General features: G+C 45.2%; 1 protein-coding gene across 1 annotated transcript in view; it reads left to right on the forward strand.

Moving 5' to 3' along the window:
• PPEF2 (protein phosphatase with EF-hand domain 2) overlaps positions 1-17,073 on the forward strand; it is a 33,763-nt gene that overhangs the window by 2,459 nt on the left and 14,231 nt on the right. Inside the window, exons 3-10 of the mRNA XM_028744994.2 lie at positions 2,872-2,999; positions 4,711-4,768; positions 6,715-6,893; positions 8,557-8,671; positions 11,216-11,262; positions 13,227-13,393; positions 13,484-13,520; positions 16,134-16,283. Of these exons, the coding sequence (XP_028600827.2) occupies positions 2,872-2,999; positions 4,711-4,768; positions 6,715-6,893; positions 8,557-8,671; positions 11,216-11,262; positions 13,227-13,393; positions 13,484-13,520; positions 16,134-16,283 (881 nt within the window). The remainder of the gene's footprint in view (positions 1-2,871; positions 3,000-4,710; positions 4,769-6,714; positions 6,894-8,556; positions 8,672-11,215; positions 11,263-13,226; positions 13,394-13,483; positions 13,521-16,133; positions 16,284-17,073) is intronic.

The following is a 17,073-nucleotide window of genomic DNA, read 5'->3' on the forward strand; positions in this document are numbered from 1 at the left end:
TGTTCAACTTCCGAGGTACGACTGTACTTTTATTCTCGTTTTATTTAACTATGCATCTCGTGTGTAATAAATAATTTATTTATATTTATAAAAAGAAATCTAAACAAGGTCTATGGAAGAACAGCATGTCAGAAAGTCTGAGTGAAGGGAAAAACCAATGAAGGAGCATGTGAAGAAGGTTCATTCTCCTGTGGAAAGCATGGAAGGAAAGAAGTTCTTCCCTGCCCACTATTGTTGATCTTAGCTGGGGTTGGTGGAAACCGGAGTCCAGCAATATCAGGAGAGCCACTGGCTCCCCATCTCTTTTGAAAGCGCAAACCCTCACTATATGTCAGACTTCCTCCCTCCCATTGGATAAGCAGAACAAAGCAAAAAGAGTTTCTCGTCATTTAAAGAGTTTTTAATGATCACAGCGAAAGAACGAAAAGTCCATTTCAGAGTAAAGGTGCTCCCAATTAAGGTTTCCACCCACTTTCTCCCTAGTCACCCCTGTCTCTTCCGCGTCTTGCAACCTGATCTCGCAACCACCGTGCTTTTTGTGTAGCCACCTTACATAGCTGTCAACGTTTCCCTTTTTTAAATTCCCTTATTCTGAATAGGATTCCTCGCAAGAAAAGGGAAAAGTTGACAGCTATGCCACCTTATCTGCTCTGTGTGACCTTGGACTGATAGGCTTGGCAATCTCCAGTGAGAGAGAGTCTGTTCTGTCTCTTCCAGTTCTTCTTCGCTTTGCTGTTCACCCCCCAGTTCTTCCCAACTTCTGTCTTCAGAACTATGCCCCTCTGCAAACCACTGTTCCAAATCTATACTGCTCCCCTGCTCCTGGGCAGCTTCAGAAGGGGAAGGCTCCCACCATTCCTCATCAGAGCAGTCCTCCTCAGCCTGGTCTCTGACATTATATGACAATTCCGCTGAATTTTCTCTGGCAGGAGAGAAGCTTCAGTTTGGAACTTTACTCCTGCTGAAGGTTCTAGCCAATGAGGTCAGGACTTGTTCTTCCTGCTTTGCATCCGGTTTTCCCATTGGATGGTTTCAGACAATGAACCCGTCCAGCTCAAAATGGGTTGATTGGCTTGTTTTGGAAGCCAGGAAAAGCCCTAGAACACACTAGCATTCTGGCTGAATCAGTCGTACAGTTGGGAGGGATGAACAGGAAAAAAAGTGCCAAGAATTTGGCTGAAGAAAATAAACCATCCTTTAAGCTCTTCCCTTCTTCGGGTGAGTGCCAGTCCCGATTTTCCAGGGACACTCCCGAAATTGCAAAAGCCATCCTGGCTTCTGATTTGACCCTGGAATGTCCCTATTTCCCCTGCAAGTGCTATTGGTGTGTGTTTAAGGGGTTTTCTTAGTATGTTGGAATGTGTGTGCGAGCTATGTCCCACACATAGCAGTGTGAGCCAGTGTGGAGCCAGTGTGGTGTAGTGGTTAAGAGCGGTAGACTCGTAATCTGGTGAACCGGGTTCGCTTCCCCACTGCTCCACATGCAGCTGCTAAGGCTAGTCACACTTCTCTGAAGTCTCTCAGCCCCACTCACCTCACAGAGTGTTTGTTGTGGGGGAGGAAGGGAAAGGAGATTGTGAGCCACTTTGAGACTCCTTAAAAGGTAAAGGGACCCCTGACCATTAGGTCCAGTCGTGACCGACTCTGGGGTTGCGGCGCTTATCTCGCTTTATTGGCTGAGGGAGCCGGCGTACAGTTTCCGGGTCATGTGGCCAGCATGACCAAGCCGCTTCTAGCGAACCAGAGCAGCGCATGGAAATGCCGTTTGCCTTCCCGCCGAAGCGGTACCTATTTATCTACTTGCACTTGGACATGCTTTCGAACTGCTAGGTTGGCAGGAGCAGGGACCGAGCAACGGGAGCTCACCCCGTCGCAGGGATTCAAACCGCCAACCTTCTGATTGGCAAGTCCTAGGCTCTGTGGTTTAACCCACAGCGCCACCCGCGTCCCTTGAGACTCCTTAGGGTAGTGATAAAGCGGGATATCAAATCCAAATTCTTCTTCTATAGGTGTGGAGGTGGTGGCAGCACTCGCTCTTCTTCTGATAGGAACTGCTCGGGGGGCGGGGAATACGGAGGTCAGTTGGTGGGGAGTCAGAAATGTCCCCATTTCCACCTGAGAAATGTTGGGAGGGCATGGAGTGCTAGGAAGAATGGAAAACACAAAGCTGTTGAACAGTGTCAGATATTGCCCTCATTTGGGCGAGGGGAGAGGGGAGGAGACCAAACCAATGGCGGGAGCTGTTTAACAGTTGAACGGACTACTTCAGAAGGAGGTGGGCTCTCCTTCTTTGGGGTTTTATAAATAGAGGTTGGCTAGCCAGAGATTTCTGATTCCTGAATTGTGGTCCCTTGTGGCCCTACAATTCTATGAACAGCAAGAATATCTCCTACCAGATTTTAATTTCTCCAAAGCACAGCGTAGGGTTCCCTCTCCCATTTCTCATACCACACCGGTGGTGTAGGGTGGGTTGCCAGTGTCCGGGGCCGTTCTACCCATCTGAGAAGCTCCTAATGTTTCTTCCCTTCTCCAAAGAGCTTCTTGGACAATCAGAAAGGACAGGGTTGTGAGCTGCCTGCCATTTTACTTACCCACAATGCCACAGTGGTGCGCTGCTGTGGCACAATGTGGGCTATTTAAAATGGCGGGCTGCTTCCTAGGCCCAATTCCTTCTACCAGTTAAGTCGATGGCTGAAGAAATGGATGGGTGGCAGTGCCAAACTTCTGTGTCATGTGGACTCTGCCATGATACCTGGCCCCAACAGCTGCCCAAGGTTGCTGGCTGCTGATGTCAGCTGTTTCATGGGCTTCATGTTTCTGTACTCCAAAAAGCGAAAGGCTATATCACACATCTCTCTTTTTGCATCTCAGCCTTCAGAGGAGCTATCCTGATCCAAACGTGGTATCGACGCTATGTGGCCCGGCTTGAAATGCGCCGAAGATGCACATGGCGCATATTTCAGTCCATAGAGTATGCGGGAGAGCTGGATCATCTCAAGGTATGATGGCAAAGGAAGAAGGCAGAGGGGGAATTCTTCCTTCTGCCTGTTCTAGTTTTGCTGTTGGTACCGGTAAAAGGAATTTAGCGCTCAGAATTAGTCTCCTGATTCTCATCTGCCCCCAACACAGCCCAGACTTTGATGGAAGTACAACAGCAGGGAGCATTCGGTTTGGAACCTAAGGGTTAATTCTGTTCATAATTAGTAGGCGGGGTGGGGTGGAGGTGTTGCCTAGCAACCAATCAAGATGGCATGATCCATGCTGAGGTAACTTGTGCTGATTGGCTGGTTAGTTCTAAGGGAGTTTTCCTCTTGTACGCAGAACTGAATATTTTTCTGATATGTACAAGGCCCAAAGTAAGAGAGACAAAATCTTTCCCCACTCAAATTATACACTGTTTTGGTTCAGTTGTCCACAGTCAAGTGTTATCAGGGTTTCTTTTCTCCCTGGTCTCCATCTGTGTTGCTAACAGAATTCAGTGATCCAAATGCATTCTCAACCCTCTGCCTAAGTACCAGTACTTTCGTGCAAGCATAACTCAATTCAACCGTGCTCTCATTCAGTCTTTGCTATCCTCGTTTTGAGCTGCGACTCCCATTCGTAATATATGTATATGTATGCATGTATGAGGGACAGAGGAGGCAGAAAACTCCAAACAAACCCAAACAGCCCACTGAGCATCCTCAGAGTGTGTGTTGGAAGGAGAAGCACTGAAGACTCCAAAATTACATGGCATGTGCCAGTTTCGCACATCTTCTGAATCGCATGCAGCTCTGTGTGGCACAGTGACATAGCATGGGGTGGGGTGGGCACAGTGTTGGTTGCCCCAGGCACAAAATCGTTAGGGGCACAAAATTTCTTTCCTTTCCTTTTGAAATCAATTTTATTTGATTTTACAAATGCAAATTAGTTACAATGCCTCATACATATCCATAAAATGAGATTTCTCTGATCTCGCAACTTCCCCCCATCCCCTCCCTGAGTCCTATTGTCAACATTTCCAACTGCATATTATTTCATAGTCTATGTTTTGTTGTCGCATGCATAAAAAGTATTTTCTGTTCGTTTGGGATGTCAGTACGTATAATTCCTAATAGAAAGGCTTCTGGATTTTTAACAAAAGCTTTTTTAAACACACACACCCCCCCAATTCATTGTACAATGGTACCTCGGGTTAAGTACTTAATTCGTTCCGGAGGTCCATACTTAACCTGAAACTGTTCTTAACCTGAAGCACCACTTTAGCTAATGGGGCCTCCTGCTGCTGCCGCGCTGCCGGAGCACGATTTCTGTTCTCATCCTGAAGCAAAGTTCTTAACCTGAAACACTATTTCTGGGCTAGCTGTAACCTGAAGCGTATGTAACCTGAAGCGTATGTAACCCGAGGTACCACTGTATTATGAAGCAAATGTAACATGAGGTATGACTGTACAACATGCTGTGAATTTCAATTTCCTCTGTGGCTGCGTTCTCCTGGGTGACGTGGACGCCGATAGGCAGCCGAGTGTGAATGTATACTTTGTCCGTTTCTCTCCCTTCCAGCCCACCCTCTCCACATGGCCCCAGGCTCTGGCAACCCACGCTACGTCACTGGTGTGGCATGAGAAATGGGAGAGGGAACAGAGTGGGAGGGAGAGGCTATGGCAGGGGAAGAGAGTACAAAGATGGCTTAATGATAGACATTGACAGCATTCTTCTTGTCTTCTGCAGCTCAACCATTTCTTTGACTACCTTATGACCTACTTCACGCCAAGCAACAACAAAGACAGTAAGCTCAAAAATGGGGAAATACAGTTCATATTATATATCACTCTCTTGTCAGGGCAACTAAATTTTGTGACCTTGTATGCGTTTTGCAAACCGATCAAATGTGGAAATGTTGGTACAGTGTACCTCGGTTCTCAAACATCTCTGTTGAACATTTCGGAATACAAATGCCGAAAACCTGGAAGTAAGTGCTTCTGTTTCCGAACACACCTCGGAAATCGAACGGCTTCCGCTGTGTGTTTGTCATTTTTCTCAGTTGAATTTGCAGACAGCCCTTTGCACCTTGGTTTTCAAACGTTTCAGAACTCGAACAGTCTTCCGGAAATGATGATGTTCAAGAACTAAGGTACCACTGTACCTACAAATCCTGGATAAATCGCTCTGCAGCAGGGGTCAGCAAACTTTTTCAGCAGGGGGCCATTCCCCTGTCCCTCAAACCTTGTGGGGGGCCGGACTATATTCTGAAGGGGGGGAGAACGAATTCCTATGCCCCACAAATAACCCAGAGACGCATTTTAAATAAAAGCACACATTCTACCCATGTAAAAACACCAGGCAGGCCCCACAAATAACCCAGAGATGCACTTTAAATAAAGGGACACATTCTACTCATGTAAAAACATGCTGATTCCCAGACCGTCCGCAGGCTGGATTTAGAAGGCAATTGGGCCAGATCCGGCCCGTGGGCCTTAGTTTGCCTACCCATGCTCTGGAGTGTACAATCTAGAGTTATATTTCGGAAAGCTGCACCTTTAACAACCATTGGCTTTAACCAAATGGGACACAATGTTGAAGAGCAGGTTTTTATGCCTGTGTTTGGATACCATCACATCAAGATGGTTGACTGAACCCTTCCAAATGGCACTGACTTGAACCACGGGCTCTGATTGGTTGGTTTCTTAGGATTCTTGAGCCAATACAAGGCCAACTAACTTGTAGCTAACTGAACAGCACTCAGGTGTGTTAATTTTCATGATGGGCTCACCTCTTTAACTGTCAGCAGGTGGCCTTTAGAATTCTTTCATTGCCTTCAGACTATTCTGATGCTTTCAATTGGTGTTGCCATTTGGTTGGTTGGTTTGTTTGTCTCTATTATAATTGTGTCCTTTTGGCTTTGGCGTGGTTTTAATTTCTCTGGCTTTTACGCGATACTCGTAAGATGCCTTTGAGGCTGCATGTGAGAAAGGGGTTGGGAAAAAGGTCATCTAAGAAACCGACATGCTTATTTTGCATCATAGAATCTTAAGAGTTGGAAGGGACCCACGTTTCCATGTGGAAATAACTAAATTAATGGTTATTATTACCCTGAGTAGTACTGAGTTAAAAAAAAAAAAGAGGAATGCAAATGGGTAAAATTGCTGGTAATTACAGCCAGACACGTTATAGCAAGTAATTGGGAAAATGCAGAAGAGCTAGGGCTGAACCAATGGAGGGAAAAACTGGATAATATTATAATATTAGAATACCTAACTGTGAAGATACATAGAATGAAAGGGTTTAAGGTCAGTGAGAAAGAGGAGGATTGGTTTGAGATGATATTGAATTATTTGAGTAGGTTTGGACAATTTGGGGCAATTAAAATGTTAAAAGTTAAATAAACCTTGTGGAAGGAGGAGTGTTAAGGTATATAGAAGTGTACGTATGGTTAATTTGAATATGTTATTATTGAATATGTAGATTATTGAATATGTATATTATTGAATATTGTATGCCCAATGTATCAGCCACCTGGGGGGTTTCACTGTTTGTGTTTTGGTGGTTGGTAAAAATAAAATAATTTCTTTTTAAAAAAACGAGTTGGAAGGGACCCAAGGGTCATCTAGTCCAACCCCATGCAGTGCAGGAATCTCAGCTAAAACTTAACGCTGCTGCTGTTGCTGGCCATATGGAGAGAAGCAAAGAGCCACATTCTAGGAGCCAACCATGTTGGTTTTCATTCCACCCTAGGAGATTTCCTTAACCGCATATTGTCAGAACCTGAAATCATCTTTGACCCCAAGCTCGAAAAACCCATTGAAACCTTTGAATCCGTTGTGGTGCCAGACACCTATGTGGGGCCTCGCCTTTCCTTCCCACTCGTGCCTGAGGATGCCACTAACTTACTGGAAGCGTACCAACACGAGGAAGTAAGTATCTTCACAGTAGCCGTCTACTTTTACCTCAGTTTTGGCTTCCAAAAGCTCCTGCTAAGTCAAGAATGGAACTGAGGGGGAATTTCTGTAGCTCAGTGATACACAGCATTTGTGAGGTCCAGGCTGGGAAAGACTCATCTCCTTAAATCCCCGGAGAACCACTGCCAATCATTGTATGCCTGGGATGAGAAATTTGTGGTCTGCCAGATATTGTTGGACTACAACTTGTTCGTGTTCCTTCTGGGATCGTTTGTCCACCTTTGGTCCTATGCCAAAAACGTACTTTTTTACCTTGGCCTTTGACACCTGAGCAGGTGCCGTAACTAACCCTAACTTTGCCTGGCGCAAACCATAGGTTGCTATTTGTATAAACCAGGGGTCAGCAAACTTTTTCAGCGGGGGGGGCGGTCCCCTGTCCCTCAGACCTGGTCGGGGGCCGGACTATATTTTGGAAAATAATAATAATAAACGAATTCCTATGCCCCACAAATAACCCAGAGATGCATTTTAAATAAAAGGACACATTCTGCTCATGTAAAAACACCCTGATTCCCGGACCATCCGCAAACCAGATTTAGAAGGCGAGTGGGCTGGATCCAGCCCCCGGTCCTTAGTTTGCCTGCCCATGGTATAAACGATAAGCAACCCAACCCCAAAATGCTTTTCTGATTTGGCTTCCCAGTATTTTACACCACAGCCAGTTAGCCGGCAAAAGGGCCATGTGGCCGATGGCTCTCAGACCCTTAGCAATAGCTGTGGGAATAAACTGTTCTGGAAAGCATTAGTTGGTTTAGAGAAGGGACATCACTTTCTCTGCCTTTACTGAGGATGTTGTCAACACACTCTGTGTGAAGTCATGGCTATTTGGAGAAAGGCCGACTTTAGCCCTGGGAGCATCTAAGTACCCATAGGTGTCCGAAGCAGGAGCAGTGAATTTAGGGGTTTCTGCTGAAGCGTTAAAGCTGCACCTGCTCCTAGGCTAAACTTTGATGCTTGCAAACGAATGCCAATGCTGCAAAAAGCCATAGGCCACCAAAGGACACCAAATCTGGCGAAAGGCCTCCGCCCCAGAAATCTCCCACCACTTGGAAAATTGGGGCATGCATAACGCTGTGTTGTTGTTTTAAATTCTGAACTGCCTAGTTTCTGTAAACAGCCTCGGTCCTGTATACCTGAAGGAGCGTCTCTACCCCCATTGTGGAATTCAACTAAGATCCAGCACCGAGGGCCTTCTGGCGGTTCCCTCGCTGCGAGAAGTGAGGTTACAGGGAACCAGGCAGAGGGCCTTCTCGGTAGTGGCGCCCACCCTGTGGGACACCCTCCTTTCAGATGTGAAGGAAATAAGCAGCTATCCTATCTTTAAAAGACATCTGAAGGCAGCCCTGTTCAGGGAAGTTTTTAATATTTAATGCTGTACTGTTTTTAACACTTGATTGGGAGCCGCCCAGAGTGGCTGGGGAAACTCAGCCAGATGGGCAGGCTATAAATAATAAATTATTATTATTATTATTCTGTAGAAATGCGGGATATAAATTAGCGCAAGTAAACAGTTACCGGTAATTGCTTCTCCCCAAAGGATCCTGGGAATTGTAGTTTGAGAGGCGAGCCAACGCTCTCCTTGATGGCTTTCTGTAATTTCCTCACTTTCTCCCAGTAGCATCTTCACGCTTACTATGTCCTAAGACTCTTGAGTGAGACTGAAAAGCACCTTGCCCAGCTTCCAAACATCACCTGCATCTCCACCTGCTACAGTGAGGAGATCACTGTATGTGGTAAGTGCTGTTGTTTACCAACGCTGCTGAGGTACATGCCTCAAGCACCGCCTCGGCCCATGTGATCTAATCCAGACCCTGCGCTCATTATTTGTGCCAGCTCCATGAGAGGTACGGAGGGTGGCAATGCGAGAACAGGCCTTTTCTGTGGTGGCTCCCCACTTGTGGAATGCTCTCCCCAGGGAGATTCGCCTGGTGCCATAATGATATATTTTCAGGCACTGGGCAAAAAGTATTCACTCTCTCCAGGCCTTTTGTCTTTAACTACCTGTGGCTTTTTAGAAATGGCTGGGATGTTTTTAATGTATTGTTATGGGTTTGAAGGTGCTAGAATTTAATTAAGGCTTGTGGCATCAGAAACCAATTAGGATAATCTAGTCTGTGTAAGGTGATGGCTAGACCCGTGGCTGTATTTTACCTGTGTATTTCCAAACCCTCTGAAATTAGCACATGTGCAAAGCTAATTTTGTTAGGCAAGCTTCCTAAACTGTGTATTAGTCACCTCTAAAGCCTAGGAAATCAGCTTGTATTAAAAGCTAATTAACTCAGCCTCATTTCCTTGGAGGTGTTATCCTGTGGGGGTATTGATCCATTAGCACAGCAATGGCTCAAAGGAAACTCTGTGAGAATGACAATCTTCCCTAAATCTTCCAACATAAAAACAAATTGGAGATAAGAGGAACTGCTGTGTAACTGAAACAGATCTGGAGAAGGAAGACAGGTGAGGGAGACAGGTTGGGCATCTACAACAGAGTGCCCTTTGCTAGGCTACTACTACATACCCTTTCCACACTCTTAACATGAAAGAGCAGTGTGCCTCTAAGAACGTACAAAGTGCATTTTCTTCCAAATATTAATGACCAACTGTAGTCTGTACCTTTCTTCCACATTTAAACATAAGGAGCAGGGCTAATGAACATTGCTTCCATTCAGATAAGTTCCAACATCTGTCTTTAGAAACCAGGCACTGCCCCTCCCACCTCCCACAGATGGTGTTTTTGCTAATAAAGAGTTAACTCCAGCTTGCTCAGTGTGATTTACTGCTGGCTCACTTCTGGCAGATGGTGACAGGCAGACCTTCATGGAGAGAAAAGCCACAGTTCCCTGGGAAATATAACCTTGCTCAGTGTGATTTACTGCTGGCTCACTTCTGGCAGATGGTGACAGGCAGACCTTAATGGGGAGAAAAGCCACAGTTCCCTGGGAAATATAACCTTGCTCAGTGCGATTTACTGCTGGCTCGCTTCTGGCAGATGGTGACAGGCAGACCTTCATGGGGAGAAATGCCACAGTTCCCTGGGAAATATAACCTTGCTCAGTGCGATTTACTGCTGGCTCACTTCTGGCAGATGGTGACAGACAGACCTTCATGGGGAGAAAAGCCACAGTTCCCTGGGAAATATAACCTTGCTCAGTGCGATTTACTGCTGCTCGCTTCTGGCAGATGGTGACAGACAGACCTTAATGGGGAGAAAAGCCACAGTTCCCTGGGAAATATAACCTTGCTCAGTGCGATTTACTGCTGGCTCGCTTCTGGCAGATGGTGACAGACAGACCTTAATGGGGAGAAAAGCCACAGTTCCCTGGGAAATATAACTTGCTCAGTGTGATTTACTGCTGGCTCGCTTCTGGCAGATGGTGACAGGCAGACCTTAATAGGGAGAAAAGCCACAGTTCCCTGGGAAATATAACTTGCTCAGTGCGATTTACTGCTGGCTCACTTCTGGCAGATGGTGACAGGCAGACCTTCATGGGGAGAAAAGCCACAGTTCCCTGGGAAATATAACTTGCTCAGTGAGATTTACTGCTGGCTCGCTTCTGGCAGATGGTGACAGGCAGATCTTAATGGGGAGAAAAGCCACAGTTCCCTGGGAAATATAACCTTGCTCAGTGCGATTTACTGCTGGCTCGCTTCTGGCAGATGGTGACAGACAGACCTTAATGGGGAGAAAAGCCACAGTTCCCTGGGAAATATAACTTGCTCAGTGCGATTTACTGCTGGCTCACTTCTGGCAGATGGTGACAGACAGACCTTAATGGGGAGAAAAGCCACAGTTCCCTGGGAAATATAACTTGCTCAGTGAGATTTACTGCTGGCTCGCTTCTGGCAGATGGTGACAGGCAGATCTTAATGGGGAGAAAAGCCACAGTTCCCTGGGAAATATAACCTTGCTCAGTGCAATTTCCTGCTTGGCTCCCTTCTGGCAGATGATGACAGGCAGACCTTAATGGGGAGAAAAGCTACAGTTCCCTGGGAAATATAACCACAGTTCCCAGGTCCAGTGGTATGGTCCGAAAGCACATGGCACCACCAGCTTGCTGAAGCTAAGCAGGTTTGGGGCTGGTCAGTGCCGGGAAAGGGGACGACCTGCGAACTACCGAATAACACGTTGGGTTTCACAGCAGAAGGAATGTGGGCTATAGAGCATGAGAGGGGGGTGGGAATGTGAATAAACCAGCACCGTGAATGGAATACACTGCTTGATGTGAAATACTTATAACTTTAAACCACAAAGCCGACTTTTTGCCCCCTTAATTTATTAGGAGATTTGCACGGACAGCTGAGTGACTTGTTCCTCATTTTCTACAAGGTACGTAAAGAATACATGCAACATATATATTTTTTTGAAATCATTTTTATTTGATTTTACATGTATAAATTTATAACAATCCAAATGCAAATCCATGTATAGAAGTTACTCTGAATCTTGAGACTTCGCCCCCATCCCCTCCACAGGTCCTATTGTCAACATTTACAACTGCATATTATTCCATAATCTATACTCTGTATCCATCCATATTATCCTTCGTATTGTTACATTACAAGTGGGATTAAAATCCTGCTAATGTTTTCATCTGCTTACAGTGGTCCCTTAAATAGATTATAAATTTTCCCCACTCTTTTTTTTTTAAAAAATGTTCTCTTGGTTTGTGAGCTTTCCGGTCAGTTTGCCATTTCAGCATAGCCCATCAGCTTAGCTCTCCATTCCTCTCTGACAGGGACTCTTTCTTCTTTCCATCTCTGAGCTAGTAGCATCTGTGCGGCTGTTGTCGCATACATGAAAAGTCCTTTCTGCTCCTTTGGAATGTTAGTACCTATAATTCCTAATAGAAATGCTTCTGGTTTTTTTGAAACAAAAATTATCTTAAACATTTTTTCATTTCATTATATATCATCTCCCAGAAAGCTTTTAAAACCTTTTTATAACCAATTTAAAATGCAGGTTAAAATACAATTTAAAATGCAGCCTCATTTTAAAAGTAACCCATAGATCAAAACCATAAGGGGAGGGAAACATAAGGGTCAGACTGAGTCCAAACCAAAGGCCAGGTGGAACAGCTCTGTCTTGTAGGCCCTGCGGAAAGATGTCAAGTCCCACAGGGCCCTAGTCTCTTGTGACAGAGCATTCCACCACGCCGGGGCCAGTACTGAAAAGGCCCTGGCCCTAGTTGAGACCAAGCTAACCAACTTGTGACTTGGGACCTCCAAAATGTTGTCATTTGTGGACCTTAAGGTCCTCCATGGGGCATACCAGGAGAGGTGGTCTCGTAGGTATGTGGGTCCTAGGCCACAAAAGACTGTATCTGCCCCCTGACCTATCTGCCTGGGTAGGATTGCTTTGCCTGTGTTGTTGGGTAAAGGGGTCAGGTTGTCCCCTTGCCTTTAAATTTACAGCTGGAGATCTTCTCAAAGCATTGCAGAGTGGGAGCTGTGGAGGGTGGCTGGTAGAAACTTCCAACCATTTTGTCTCCAAATTTAGCATTTGGTAAGCATCTGGCATTGGGGACGCGGGTGGCGCTGTGGGTAAAAGCCTCAGCGCCTAGGGCTTGCCGTTCGAAAGGTCGGCGGTTCGAATCCCCGCGGCGGGGTGCGCTCCCGTCGTTCGGTCCCAGCGCCTGCCAACCTAGCAGTTCGAAAGCACCCCCAGGTGCAAGTAGATAAATAGGGACCGCGTACTAGCGGGAAGGTAAACGGCGTATCCGTGTGCTGCGCTGGCTCGCCAGATGCAGCTTCGTCACGCTGGCCACGTGACCCGGAAGTGTCTCCGGACAGCGCTGGCCCCCGGCCTCTTGAGTGAGATGGGCGCACAACCCCAGAGTCTGTCAAGACTGGCCCGTATGGGCAGGGGTACCTTTACCTTTACCTTTACTTAAGCATCTGGGTGGCACTGTGTTCTAAACCACAGAGCCTAGGGCTTGCCGATTGGAAAGTCGGCGGTTCGAATCCCTGGGATAGGGTGAGCTCCCGTTGTTTGGTCCCAGCTCCTACCAACCTAGCAGTTCGAAAGCATGTCAAAGTGCAAGTAGATAAATAGATACCACTCTGGTGGGAAGGTAAACAGCATTTCCATGTGCTGCTCTGGTTTTGCCAGAAGCGGCTTAGTCATGCTGGCCACATGACCTGGAAAAACTGTCTGCGGACAAACGTCGGCTCCCTTGGCCAGTAAAGCGAGATGAGAGCAGCAACCCCAGAGCCATTCACGACTGGACTTAACTATCAGGGATCCTTTAGCTAAGCACTTTCTGGATGACTGTTGTTGTTTTTCCATTGCAGAATGGTATTCCCTCTCCACAAAAGTTTTATGTCTTTAACGGTGACTTTGTGGACCGAGGCAAGTGTTCCATAGAAGTCCTGATCATCCTCTTCGTCTTCCTTTTGGTTTACCCGAAGGAGGTCCACCTGAACAGAGGGAACCATGAGGACTATATGATCAACTTACGGTATGGCCCCTGGAAACACGTTTCAGGAATTAAGAAATGTATGGGTTAATGGGTATCTACTTACAAGTCCTCTCTTCTCTTGTTCTCTAGCTATGGTTTCACCAAGGAGGTCACGCGCAAATATAAGGTAAGCTTGTTTGTGAACCTTAGACTCACAGACGTTCTCAAAAGTCATCTAGTCCAATCTGCACTGTCAACACAAGAAATCCATTTATTAGATGATCAAAAATTTGTTGAAAAAGCAAAAGAACCTTGACGGATTATTTTGAAATAAACAGTCAATGGCAAACAAAGTTACAGACGGTCTGGGATGCAAGCAAGGCTGTAATGAGAGGACTCTTTATACAACAAAACTCATTTAAAAGGAAACTGAGAGAGAAAAAGAAACAAGAAATATTAGAGGAAATTATGAAAAAGGAGAAACAGCTGCCAAACAAGGCAAATAAAGAGGCAGTAAAAGAGGCAATCAAAACATTACAAACCCAATATTCAATGATTATAAACAAGGAAATCAGCTGGAAAATAAAAAGAGTAAAACAAAAATATTTTGAGCATGCAAATTAACTGGGGAAGTTGTTAGCCTGGCAGTTGAATAAAAACGAATTTTAAGGGAAATTCCCTTATTCTGAATAGGATTCCTCGCAAGAAAAGGGAAAAGCTGACAGCTATGGATGTTGCCATCCAGCCTCTGCTTAAGAACAGAGGACAGTCCACCACCTTCTAAGCGAGGCTTCCCCACCCAATTATGCCATGTTTTAGTTTTTGCTATTTTGGTTAAAGTATCAATTCCTTCCGGTGATTGCTTAGTCTGTTCCTCAACCTGTGCTGCAAATATTTATGGTGTCGCCATTTGCAATCTGAATACTGCCCTCCACTGATGGGTTAATACTCTCAATGCTGCCAAAGAAACATTTATCATAACATATTTGAGAAGGAACATTCAGAATCAATTGGTTGGATTTTGTATCACAGCTGTTTACAGCTGGACTCTTCTCTTTCAAAAGAAGATTGCGTTCTTTGTCCCTGTTCCTCTTGTTTGCCTCTTACCAGTGTGGTGTAATGGTTAAGAGCAGTGGACTTGTAATCTGGTGAACCGGGTTTGATTCCCCACTCCTCCACATGCAGCTGCTGGGTGCATAGCTGTCAACTTTCAGATTTGAAAATAAGGGAACAGCAGCCTCGAAAATAAGGGATCAGCAGCCTCACCTGTCTCAGGGACAGTCTACGGGATATCTAACAATCTGGGATAGCAATGGGAAGCAGCGGGAAACAGCGCTGGAATAAGGGAATTTCCCGCAAAAAAAGGGAAGGTTGACAGCTATGGCTGGGTGACCTTGGGCTAGTCACACTTCTCTGAAGTCTCTCAGCCCCACTCACCTCACAGAGTGTTTTTTGTGGGGGAGGAAGGGAAAGGAGATTGTTAGCTGCTTTGAGACTCCTTAAAGGGAGTGAAAGGCGGGATATCAAGTCCAAACTCCTCTTCTTCTCTTCTGGTTTTGATTCCCTTGTCCCTTGGACTTTTGTTGCTTAAATGAAAGGAATTTTGCTGGTTTGTGGGCTTCGCAGAATTTGGATATATGCCCTTCTTTGTTACATCTGAAACTAGTAACTATCTTAGAGTCAGACATATAATGGCTCAGAGCCTCAATACTTCAAGAATCACCCCTCTCCATTGTGTGCCTCCTCCATGAGAGATCGAGAGGGTGGCAACATGAGAACAGGGCCTTTTCTGTAGTGGCTCCTCGATTGTGGAGTGCTCTCCTCAGGGAGGTTCACTTGGCACCTTCATTATACACCTTTAGACACCAGGCAAAAACGTTCTTCTTTAACCAGGCCCTTGGCTGAATGATATTCTATGGCCTTTAAAATGTGTATTTTAGGGGGGTGTTGTTTTGTACTTTTATTGTGTATTCTTATGTTGTCACACACCCTGAGAACTTTAGATGAAGTGTGGTATATAATAATAATAATAATAATAATAATAATAATAATAATAATAATAATGCTCTATCTCCCCAATGATGCCCCAGTACAAAAAAACAAGCTCAGTCTGTATTCTCACACTGTTAAATCGTCTGACACCCTGGTGAAGACTCCCATCATTTAGTAATTCTGAATATTTAGTAATCTCTGGCATTTGTTGACTCTAGGAATTAAGGGTGCTTTTGCACCCACAAACTCTGGGTCCTGGATACATATCAATATTTGTATATTATTGTATATATTGTATATAATTTTATATTTTGTATATATGATAATAATAAATATATTATTCATTATGTAATATATCATTTTCAACGGTCATTCAACATCTTATACAATTTTTTTTAGACTTCCCTCAACCACATCTGAAAACTTTCCAATTTTTTCACTTAATTTACATTTCTTAATTTCACTATTGCTATTAATTATCTTATCTATTGACTCTCTCATCATAACCTCCCTTACAATATTTCACATATTACTCCTTGCAAAACTTCTTGCAGTCCTACTAGCGTAACCAGTTGATTACGGTTGCTTTTCAAATAGTCCGCATATTTCTTCCAGTCTTCTGAGAATCTCTGGTCCCGCAGGTTTTGAATCCTTCCTGTCATCTTATCTAATTCTGCGTAGTCCATTCATTTCGTCTGCCATTCTTCTTTCGCCGGTAATTCTTCTTGTTTCCATTTCTGTGCCACGTATCAATATTTGTAGTGGGCCTTTCTCTCATTCTCCTTTACTGTTCCTGCCCTCCTTCTAGGAACATGGCAGCAAAATCCTGAAATTGCTCAAGACGGTCTTCAGCTGCCTGCCTCTGGCCACCCTGATTGACCAGAAGGTCTTGATTGTACACGGAGGAATCTCGAACATGACTGATTTGGAGCGGCTAGCCACGGTTGACCGGCGCAAGGTACAGAGCCCTCCAGATCTCTCAGGTCCTCGGAAGGTTCCCTATGAGCAGAGTCAGCCCACTTATGAGGCAAGGGGAGGCAACTGCCTCGGGCGGCAGGATCCACAGGGGCAGCAAGGAATACATTGCCTGTTGCCACCTCCGTGAAGCTTGCTCCTTGGAGGCTGGACCCGCCAGCACCTCGGCAGCCCCTCAGCCCCAAATTCTTCCTCGACAGCAGCTTCATGGCAAATAGGGGGCACTGTGGTTCTCCTCCCACCTATAGGGAGGAAATAGCGGGGGCTGCCTTCTGGGGTCTCCTGACCTTTGCACCTGCCCAACGTTACTCAGAGCGGCCCCCTGCCATGATTCCCACTTCAACTGTTGTTGGATAAGATGGTATTTGATGCCCCACTCCTGATGTAGATCAAATCAAAATCAAATCAAATATCTTTAATACGGTCAGTGACCAGAAAGCAATTTATAAAAAGAAATATGACATTAAAAGTAGTATTGTGCTATAAATAACAGTAGAAATATGGCCACAGAATTGGTGCTTATATTTATGGCCAGGTTTCGGCTTTTAAGGTTTTAAAAATTCAGTTCAGGTGTCACTACTGTTTATTGTCGTTCCTTCGATGTTTACAATTTGAACTCCGTTGTTGACATCATTGCTCGTCTTATTCTTGTTGCAATGTAACAGTACTTTGCCATGGACCTGTTAATTTCGGGCTCTTTGTCAGCTAAGAGGTGTCTGATATAGGTGGATGTAGATCTTCATTTATGCTTTCTTCCCTGGCTGGAGGGAGGG

Source organism: Podarcis muralis, chromosome 9 (genome assembly GCF_964188315.1).
Source record: "Podarcis muralis chromosome 9, rPodMur119.hap1.1, whole genome shotgun sequence".
In the NCBI taxonomy this organism is placed as follows: domain Eukaryota; kingdom Metazoa; phylum Chordata; class Lepidosauria; order Squamata; family Lacertidae; genus Podarcis; species Podarcis muralis.